The 11,312-nt window shown below is 38.7% G+C and overlaps 1 protein-coding gene across 1 annotated transcript; it reads left to right on the forward strand.

The window, feature by feature from the left end:
• Positions 1-6: 6 nt before the first annotated feature.
• TMEM18 (transmembrane protein 18) lies at positions 7-3,571 on the forward strand (the record flags this gene model as incomplete). Its single annotated transcript, XM_010012449.1, has 4 exons — positions 7-22; positions 2,229-2,283; positions 3,300-3,393; positions 3,482-3,571. Coding segments are annotated over 4 exons (255 nt in total), but the record flags the coding sequence as incomplete, so codon positions are not given.
• Positions 3,572-11,312: the final 7,741 nt, after the last annotated feature.

Below are 11,312 nucleotides of genomic sequence, written 5' to 3' on the forward strand. Positions count from 1 at the left end.
ATAGGGCACTTCCTCTGCATGGGTGAGTGCAGCGCTCCTGCGTCCGGGAACCGCCGGTCAGGGGCGGAGGGCTTGGGCGTTCTTTAAGCTGCTAAAACTGTCAAATAGCTTCTTTTGGTCACTTAATGGTATCTGTTTTCTTCATGTACTTGCACAGCTCACGGGTTTATACTTTGCCGCAGGTAAAGTGCATGCAAATTGTCTTGTAGCAATGACTATATATATGATAAACTGTTGCTCTGGCCTTAGTGAGGGTCTGGGATAGGCAAGATTTCTGCACAGTAAGTGCTGTGTGTATCACAGCTTCCCATGAAATTGTTGCTGTGCGGAGAAGCAGAAGACAGATGGGCTGAGATCCAGCACTTGCTTCCTGCTCTGCTTTATTCTAACACTACAGGTCAGTGACGAAAAATCAGCAGGACTCATTTCTGGAGCAGGTTCATTGTATGCCCGGCTGACAACTGTGATAATGGCACAAGGAAGAGCAAAGCTAGTTTGGGACATGGCAGTTAACAGCTTGGGTTATCTCAGGGTTTATCAGGCTTCAGCCTGAGAATCCAGAGTGGCCTTGCCCAGCCAAAGCTGTGTCTTTATGGCTGACTGGCTAAAGATCTAGCAGCTTTGCAGAGGGTATTTGGTTTAATGAGCGTGCACCTTGGTTCTAGCCATAGATTAGATTTTCTGGTGAGTTGGTTTTTTTTTTTGACAAGGTACCTCAGTTCTGTCGTGCTTGCAGAGTAGTGGAGGAAGAATGACAAATTGAAAGAAATTTGCAGGCAAGAAGCTTCTTGAAGGCTGTTTTGATGTTTTAAAATACCACTTTTTGAACTAATGAAGTTAGTAGAGGAATTACAGCTTCCTCTTAAATCAGTTAAAGCTAAGGTTTGAGTAACATTAAGTACGCCCAAAAAGGATTCTAGAAACCTGTGTAATTTCTCTACATCCACTTGTAACTGCCGAGTTTAAAATGATCTGCAGACGGCAAAATAACAATGCCAGGTTGTTGACATGTTAGGCCTGAAAGTTCCCTGTAGGTATACAGGGGATTCTTTCTTAAACTTAATATTTGACATTCAGAACTCCCAGTGACATGCTGTTATTTTAGACTCTTTATGTGAAGGATTCTCAGTGTTACTAACACTAGTTTGAATGCCCAAGGTCTAACTGCATTGGAAAAGCATTGCTGGATTTTAAATCCAAATAAGATATAAATTTGTTGTTCACAAGAGTAGTACATAAAAATACCTGTATTGAGTCCAAGCCTTGTTTGTATCTGAAAAACCGAACCACTTTTGATATATCTGCAGTATAAATAAGTTTGTATTATAGATAGAAATAACTGAGGAAATGATGACATTATCACATTGGTTTACCTTGGCAGCTGAGCAGCTACAGATATGTTTATACTGTGCAGCACCAAGCAGAGATAATCCAGATTATGTCAAAACAAGACAGCATGCCTTCATATCACTGGACTAGTTATTTCATTGCCTTGTGCAGGTGACCATTTGCCACTGAATCTGTTTGGTTTGGGGTTTGTTGTTTTTTTTTGGTTTGCTTCTTGTGGAAAACGATAGAAGGACAAACTGTAGTTGTACTGCTTAGCTGTTAAACGTGTGATTGCTCTAAATTATTGTCTTGATAGCTTCATGTTGCATGTGATTGTTGAGTAAGAATATACTAGTTTTCGCCTGATGGCAGTGGACTACTCTGCTATACACATGTTCAAAGTTTGTATTTTACCAAAATGCTTATATATAGTTAGTACTCCAACTTCGGATAATAATGTTGGATATAGCAGTGTGACACTTTAACCTAAAATGATAACTGAATTCCATACCAGTTTTGGGAAGTGCAGGCATTTATTTCTACAGCCATAACGTGGAAGTAGTCACCAGGAAGACTGCTGGAAAAAACAGTGATTTAAAAAAATTACTTATTTAGTTTATTCATTTGTATGCCCATCTCTTTCTGGTAGTATTTTATGTTTGTTTATTTGCAATGTAGTGGGTATGTTTTATGATCACTTTATACTTCTCAGTAATTATATGATATGTTTAAATCAGAATTGGTTTTGTGCAGTTAAATATTAAATGTGTAATTTGATCTTCTGAGGATCAAGGCATTGTAATGTCTGGTATATATACATCTGTAGCATACATGGAAGAACTGATGGCAGTTTATGTTTAAAGAAATACTGAATCTAATAATTTTCTTTTGTTGTACAGTGGGCTTAGTGTACTGCGCTGAATATATAAATGAATTGGCAGCCATGAATTGGAGGTAAATATTTTCACTTTCATTTTTGTATTTAAATGAATGTTCTAAAAATACTCTTTTCCCGTAGCATTCCCAGAAAGCATTAAATTAAAAGGTCACTTATACCTCATCAGTAGAATGTGGTGGCAGAGGGTCTGTTGCATTGATGAATGTAAAACTTTTAAACAAAACCATGCAGTACAACTAGCTCATAAGAGAAGATAATTTTTAATAGCTAGCATGTGTTTATTCTGCTGCTCAAAATCTATGATTATATGGGTGGTTGTATACTAACTAGTCATAGAACTAAGAGAAAAGTGGAGTACAATGATTAAGGGGAATAGGATGTCAGCTTTGATTTATTTGTTTGCTTGTTTTTGTTGGGATTTCTTTGGTAGCTATTCATGTTTAATAAGCTGAAATTAAGCAACACCTCAAAAATATCACTACTATTTTATATACTTATGTGCAGAAAAATCATTTACATCTCTTTTACTAAGCGTATGTATCAGAATTAAACTGGTGGCTTATTTTCATAAGCACTCAACTAAGTTTTCCCTGATGTTACTGGAAATTTAATGCTGCTTTGTGCATGCATCTAATTTAAGTCTTTATGTTTCACTTCAGACATACACAACCTAAATTACAGCTTTGCTACATTCATTATTTCTGTTTTTCTTTCTAATACGAGTAAACACAATACCTTGGAAAGTAATTTCAGACACTTAAGGATAAGCATGTTTTCTGAGGCACAAATATACGTACCATTATAGTCACATTAGTAAGTTCATCTGTGGTGGTTTTATTTAGGTTTTGTGCAGTAAAACCTTAAAGAAAAGACTGGTTTTGTAATAAATATTCATAACTAACTGGCAAGATATTTACTGTCTTTTTGTTCTGACTTAATACAGTAGAATGCTGGCATATGCTTGCAGATCTCAAGAAGCAGGAATCTACAATTTCCATGCAGAGTAATTAGTGTGCAAGTTTAATGCTATGTGAACTACAGTGAGTAAAGCTTTCTCTTTTATTTCTTTCAGGCTGTTTTCTAAATACCAATACTTTGATTCAAGAGGAATGTTTATTTCACTTGTATTTTCAGCACCACTGCTGGTGAATACCATTATAATTGTGGTATGTATGTGTTTATTTATGTGGATGCTTTCATTAAATTGAGAAGTAAATGTATGTGAAATAGTTTAATAATTTGCTTACTTTTCAGGTCACCTGGGTTTACAAAACTTTGAATGTAATGGCTGAACTGAAGACCTTACAACAGAGAATGAAAGCAGAAAAAGAGAAAAAGAAATGAAAGCACCTAACACTAATTGTAATACTACTTGTCTAGGTAATCAGTCCTTCTGTATGTTTATCCAGAAACAGCAGTGTTTTTGTGTCTGATGTCAAGAAGACTTTGCAGCCTGTGGCAGTGGACAGTGAGGTGAAATCGGGCATCTGCCGCGCATATTGAATTAGCTGTGAAATGGAGAAGCCCAGTTTTAACAGGTCTTTGTGGCCTTCAATGTAAGATAGTTTTTCACCATGACCAAGGCTATTTGCAATTGTGAGACACAGTCTTCCAGTCTGTTTCCATTTGCCTATGTATTCTTAAACTACGTCTTAACTGTGTGGTTATCAAAGTACCCAGTGTGCTGCTGCTTAAGCCAATTGGAGCAGTGCTGTGAATTCCAGTAAATGAGGGATTGTATTCAGAATACCTCAGGAATCCATGCTTCTGTGAAGCATTTAACTTCTTTATAAATCAAGTTTCATACCATGTATTGTGTGCAAGTAGCATTTTATAAATAAAATTACCCACTGTAACCTAATTGGAGTTAATTTCTATTAATTTTTAATCAGATTTTTCTTTTTTCCTCAAAAATTCTCAGTTTAGTAAAATCTACTTAATTTGTGTAAGTAATTCAAAATAATATCTGCATTTTTTCAGTTTAAATTTTATTTTAATGCAGCTTTCTTAAAGCTGGCTGAACTTCGGATAGTTTTTGCTTAGTTGTAGGACAGAAAGTAAGGGGCAAAACTATATTCTATAAAACTATGTAAGGGGCAAAGTTGCAAAACTGAAATTTTGTCCCTTTTTTCATGCTTTTTTAAATAACTGAAAATTAAAAATTAACTGGTAAAACCAAAGAATTCTGTTTTGCTCAGAGTAACCTGTTTTTATTGGATTAAGGAAATTTGGGATGGGAGAGGGGAAGGGTGAATACAATGGAAGAATGTCCATATGTATTTAGTAAACAGTGTATCCTGAAGGAGTTAAACCTTTGTGTGAAGACATAAACTTGTCTATAATAAATGTCATTTAAGACATAGGAAAGACAAAGTACAAAACTGAACTTGGACGAATGTGAAGAACAGTTGGGAACAAAAATGAAGAACACAAGTAAATTTTTAGGCTGAGTAAGTATTTGAAATTAATTTTAAATACTTAAATATTCTTCATAACAGTGGAAATATGGACCCAAGGGAGATAAACATGCATATGCTTACACAGTTTGCAAGACTCCTAGTTAGGAAGACAGTGATACTCTTTCTGGAGTGCTTCACAGCACTGTGGAAGGGCAGTGCAGTGTTAGTCTGGGATCCTTTTTTTTTTTTTTTTTACCTTTCCTGTGGATTAAATTAGCATGGCTCTCCTCACACATTGCTCTGTTGAGAATTACAGGCAGCTAGGCCACTTCATATTAGCAAACTAAATAGATCTAGGTTTGCTATGCTGAGCCATAATCATCCATTCTGACTCTTGATGAATGTTTGGTAGTGTCAACTGTCACTTCTTCATGAAAACATCTCTAGTGGACTGGTAGAATGTCCCTTTAAGGGACATGTTCTGCAAAAGTATCAAGGCACAACTGTTTAGTGTCACACACTTAAAAACCACCTGTTACCAATAGCCTTTGTCTTCACAGCATGTGTGAATTTGGTTCACAGTGAATGAGGTGGTTCAGACCAGCTGAACAGCAAGTTTCTTGCAATGGAAAACAGTGTGCCTTATTCAGTACGTTGGCAAACTTGAAAGGCAAACTTCCTCAAATAGTTCAGTATTTTGGAGAAAATGAAAATTCCCTCTTGTAATCGTTTAATCAGCCAGGTTGGAAAAGACCTTCAAGATCATCAGGTCCAACCGTTCACCAGCACTGTGAAGACCATCACTACACCGTGTCACTGAGGGTCTCATCTACATGGTTTGGGAACGCTTCCAGGGACAGTGACTCCACCAGTGCCCTGGGCAGCCTTTGGAACTGGGCAGTTTAAATGTCTGACCATTTTTTGGGGGAAGGAATTGTTCCTAATATCCAGCCTAAACCTCTCCTGGCACTGCTTGAGGCCATTTCCTCTTGTACTAGGAACAGGAGACCAGCCACTTCCTGGCTCCATCCTTCTTTCAGGCAGTTGTAGAGAGTGATAAGGTCCCCTTGAGCCTTCTCTTCTCCAGACTAAACACCTCCAGTTCCCTCAGCCATTCGTCATCAGACTTGTGCTCCAGGCCCATCACCTGCTCTGTTGCTGCTCATGTTCAGCTCCATCAACCAGCAGTTGGAATCAATCAGTTATAGTTGGAAGCAGTTGTTAGAGACCCAAAAAAAGCATCATGGGACATTGGTTGGGTGAAAGGACATGGTCAATCAAATCCAATGACTGCTCAGGTTAATCAGCAGGTGGACAGCCTGACATGGCTGCAGGAGATCCAGTCTATGAATGAGAACCAGGAATGGGAACGTCTGTTCCACTGGTTATGTGTTCACATAACCAGAGTATTCTGGAATGGTCTGGGTTGGAAGGGACCCCGAAGCTCATCCAGCTCCAACTCCCCACCACAGGCAGGGACACCCCCACCAAGCTATGCCATTGCAGCCCCACCCAGCCTGGCCTTGAACATGGCCAGGCATGGGGCAGCCACAGCCCCCCTGGGCAACCTGCGCCAGAGTCTCACCACCCTCACAGGAAACAACTTCTTTCAGAGATCTCATCTCATTTCACCTCTCTGTCAGGTTAAAACCATTCTCTCTTGTTCTGTACCCACAGGCCCTTATTCTCCCTATAAGAAATGAAGGGAGATGCCAGGATTTAAGGCAGCCAGAGTGCCTGGCTGCCGGCTCAGCCAGCAGAACTCACACACCAAGTCCAAAGGAGCGACACTGGTAGTCACTTAAAGTGATCTTGGTAATTCCTAAAACACCCAAAGAACACGATTGCCACTCACCTTGTTACAGGCATCACGGGTACCAAGACACCAAGATGGGAACCAACAGAGGAGCTGCTGTTGTCTCCTCCACCAGTAGCTTGTGTTCCATGGGCCAGTTGTCATTTCCTATTGCCCCCGGTGGTGGGTTCTGTGGGGTTCCAGGGCCTCACACACCCCAGTCCTGCCCCGCTGCTGCTGCCTGGTGAGACACAACAATTAGAACTGTCCTTAGCATAACATTGATAAAGTAACAGAAATTACTTTCTCTGCATTGCCCAATTTTGTGTTATTCTTGCTTGGCACAAGATCTGCTAGGGAAATTCTCACTACCTTTGGGGATCCCAACTGAAATAAAAAAAAAAATCTTGCTTAAATTGTCTTCCTTCTTCCTCTCAAGTGTAGTTGACCTTTCATGCAGTATTTAATTTTGTGTTGCACTACTGTACTAATGTTGCCCTTTAATGTAAGATCCCAGGGCATTACAGCCCTTTAACAAAGTTGAAGAACAAAGAACCCTAGAGCGTGAGTGGCAGGCACTTTATTTTTAATTAGCAATTAAAAATCTATTTGAGCTTTACATTATAGGTTGATTTTTGATACCACTGATATAATACAATAGCTAGGAGGCAGATACTACATTTTAAAAGTGTCAACGTGATGGGTGTTTGTCTTCTAAAAATATTGCTGAGTGAAAGTATAAATGGCTCCAAATTCAAAAATTTTATCAATATTTTTTGAAGGATGAGTATCTCAAAATACTTCAAAACTGTAATCTTGGTGTTTTTAAATCTTCCCTGACTACTGAAACTATAATAAGCAAATGCAAGTTTGTGAAAATTTATCTTACATAACACAAAAATGTTGTCCATATATGTTTGTCAGAAAAATATTTTTATTTTCTGTACTTCAGAAAACTCAAACTTTTATCTGAGTACCTAACCCTAGCCTCCAGCTAACCTGGCCTAAGAAACGCCAAGTTTAAGAGCTAAGTTTAAAAAAAAATTATTAAAAAAAAGGGTGTCTTTAACCATAAGAGAAACCCTCAGCATCAGTAAAGTGTGGCCTTTCTTCATTATGTGCCTGGATTTATGAAGTGATAGTGCAATAACATATCACAAGGGCCTACTTGCTGACAAAACAAAATAATTATGTCATTAATTTAGACTCTGTTTTGCCTGCTCAAAATTTTGTACTTGTAAGTGAATGTGAGCCAAATGTTTAAGGCTGGTGGAATACCTTTGCTTTTAATTGGGAGACCTAAATTTAGGTTACTTCTTAAAGAGCCTGTTTATTTCCGTTTGGAACATGGATACAGAAAAGCTGATAGCTGCTCAGTCAGATCTTTTGGAGAGTGAGACTTGATTTGTTACAGGTTTTTTGTACCTTGCAAGCAGTGGCTGAAATCTTCAGTCTTCCTTAACATGTCTTTCCACCACAACACATGGTGTCAGCCAGTGTGGAAAAACATTAAATGGGAGAAAGCAGTATTAACCTGGCAACTTTACCATAGTAGAAAGTAGTTTTGTTTCGTATAAATCTGTGAAAAGCTAGATTAGCAATTTAGTTGGCAAACTTCCTGGAGTTTAAGGTTGGCCTTGTTCCCTATGGAAAAGTAGTAACAGATGTGAGATGAGTTTCCAAGAATGAAAACCTAGAATTCTCTCTTTTTTCCACATCCACTGAAATGCCATATTCTTACCTTGGAGTGTATTTTCACCCTTTTGATACAATGAATCTCATGATTCTAGACAAAATGGAACAGATCCAGAGAGGGAATTTGAATGTCTGTTCCTCAGAATTATTTGCTAGCTTAGTAGACATGTCTTTTGGCCCCATGTCCCAGAAAAAAATCCTGTCTCCTAAAGGCACAGAGGACAGTAAAATGAGGTCTCCTGTATCCTTGTGCATATTCTAAATAAAGAACTTTGAAGAGCAGTGTTGCTACTTTTTATCAGCTGGGTCTTAAAAGAAGGAATCTACTCCAGAAAACCTAAGTTAGATGGTGATCTGCTGTGGCTGTGAATCCTAAATGGAGGAAGAGCCTAGGGAGAATTGCTTTGTGAATGTCAAGAATCACAAGCTCAAATCTTCATCTCTCTTTTAACAGGAAATGTGAATGTCATGAAAAAATAGTAGTGATTCTTTGTATGAACAAGATAGAAAATAATACAGCCATAATGTAGGGAATGTCCTACTTCTTTAAACACAGCTAAGCTTTTTTATTACTTTTGTTGTAAGCTTGACTAAAAATTAGAAGAAAAATTTATTCACTATAGACAAACACACCATTTTTATAATATATAAAAGTATGTTTCTCTGTTTAGAAAACTAAACAGAGAATTTCTATTTAAATGTTTTTAATATTTTAAAATAAGTTTTACATATTTTAATGTGTTTCAGAGAAATACAAGTATCGGTCTTTTTCTGTGCCTCCGGCGAAAAGATCATTACAGTTAACCAGATTTGCCACTAGATGTCACTGTCACACGCAGAAACTTGATCAAAGCTTTCCTTTGCGGAGCTTTTCACCATAGCTTCGTTACTATTTCCTGCGGCATTGTTGTCTCAGCTCAGCTCAGCTGCATCTTCAGTGACCTTCAAATGTTTATTGACCCTCTTCCTTTTTACATTAAAAGGCATTTCTTGTAGAAGTAATAATGCACAGATATTTTCCAGAGTTTCCAGAGTAAGGACCGGGGGGGTATTTTGTGTTTTAAAGCTTCTTAGTGCAGCAAGGAAATAAATACCCCATTCGCTCATACCTACATTTCATATGGAGGAGCCTGTCTTCAACCAATTAAAAAGAAGCATAACAATGAAAAATAAAATAATTATGTTACAATGTGAAAAATATGCAGGAAAGTTTACAGAAGCATTCTGGTTCATGAACTGACAAAGCTAATACATGTCTTTCTTTGTGATTTATCCTTGCATAATGCATCATTACTGGGTCCGTTCTTAGTATGTTACATAGCTAGCAGTCACAGTCATGACTGAGGTTTTTAGAAGTAACTTCAGACTTTCTTCAAATAGTACTTTGCAGTGTTCAGAGGCTTTATAACTTCATTTGAGAAGTAGATGCAGAGTTCTTGACTTGATGTTCCTCTTTGTGTAACTGTTTTTGAGCCTGGTTTTATTTATCTTTGAAACTCATCTGAGTTCTGTTTCCACACTGTCGTAGTTTAAGCCCAGCCGGCAACTTGGAACCACGCAGCCGCTCGCTCACTCCCCCCCTTTTCCTTCCTCCCCCCGCTCCCGAAGGGATGGGGAGGAGAATCGAAGGAATGTAACTCCCACGGGTTGAGATAACAGCTCTCCAGTAACTAAGGTATAATACAAACCACTACTGCTACCAATAATCATGATAAGAGGAATAACAAGGGAAAAGGACACAACCGCTCACCACCCGCTGACCAATACCCAGCCCGACCCGAGCAGCGATCTGGGCCTTCCGGGTAACTCCCCCCAGTTTCTATACTGGGCATGACGTGCTGTGGTATGGAATACCCCTTTGGCCAGTTTGGGTCAGGTGTCCTGTCTCTGCTTCCTCCTGACTCCCCCGTCTCTCTGGCAAAGCATGAGACTGAGAAAGTCCTTGGTCAGAGAAAACATTACTGAGCAACAACTAAAAACATCGGTGTTATCAGCGTTGTTCCCAGAATGAAAGTCAAAAACACAGCACTGCACCAGCTACTAAGAAGGAGAAAAAATGACTGCTGTAGCTGAACCCAGGACACACACACCACCTGTTTAAGAATAGAGACTTTCAGTTTGAATGGACGTTGATCCCCTGTCTGTGATTTGCATGCATGCACATACATACACATCACAGCTCTGAAAAGATTAGGCAATTATAACCCAGCACACTCGTGAAATGCCAGCCTCGTAACTCAAAACGAATGTGCTTTATGGAACTCTGTTTTGTAATCTATCTTCTGACCAGGTCTTCTGAATTGTGGCCATACTTACACCACTGTTCTGCTGCAAAAGTAGAACAGTGTTGTACTGAATAGGAAATACCTCAGAGGACTCAAAAGGAAGGCCTCTACGTCTCCTATATTTGTGTTTATTTTTCATATAAATATGAACTGTAGGAGCCTTTCTCATATAGTTTCACAGGCATAATGAAGCCAGGAAAAGAGCTGCAACTGGTAATACATTATACTGCTACAAGCACTGACTCTAAGTGGTCCCACTGAAATCATGGTCCTGTTTTCTTTGGCACTGTCCAGAGTTAGAACCAGTTGACACCAATTGCAGGATCTAATGTGTTGCCTCTTTCATTTGTAAATGTTATAATTATTAGCAAGGCATTCAGCATAACTGATTGAAACAAGGCACATTTCTTAAAATGGACGAGTTCCAAGTGTCACTTATAATACGCTTGTTAATCCAGCCCTGAATCAAAAAGAAATACAATCTTGTATACCTTTCCTCCCTTCTGATCCAGCAAAAACCTGAGAAAAAGGGTTTGCACAGTGACCCAAGGGGAAGCAGACTGAAGTTCAGCTGGACAAAGAGGTATCTAGGCTGGGACCCTTCACTAAAATTGTACTTAGCTCTCAGTCTTAGGACTGTGTAATAAATACACCTAGGCAGTTTCAACTTGCAGGGCAGGATGTGAAGTTTTTTAATAGAATTAGGACTGATACACCTTGATCTTAAGGAACACTGAGCTTGGAATGGTTTTAATGTGGTAGAAACAAGCTTTTAGAAATTCTTCAAGCCATTTAAGTAATCATGCTGTGAAGTTTGGGTAAATAAATGAACAAAATGTGCTATTCCTTTGCAGCCTGCAGTAATGATTTACCCAACAGTTCATTAGTAATATATCTTGAAATAATATACA

This window comes from Nestor notabilis, unplaced genomic scaffold (genome assembly GCF_000696875.1).
Source record: "Nestor notabilis isolate BGI_N333 unplaced genomic scaffold, ASM69687v1 scaffold1824, whole genome shotgun sequence".
NCBI lineage: Eukaryota > Metazoa > Chordata > Aves > Psittaciformes > Psittacidae > Nestor > Nestor notabilis.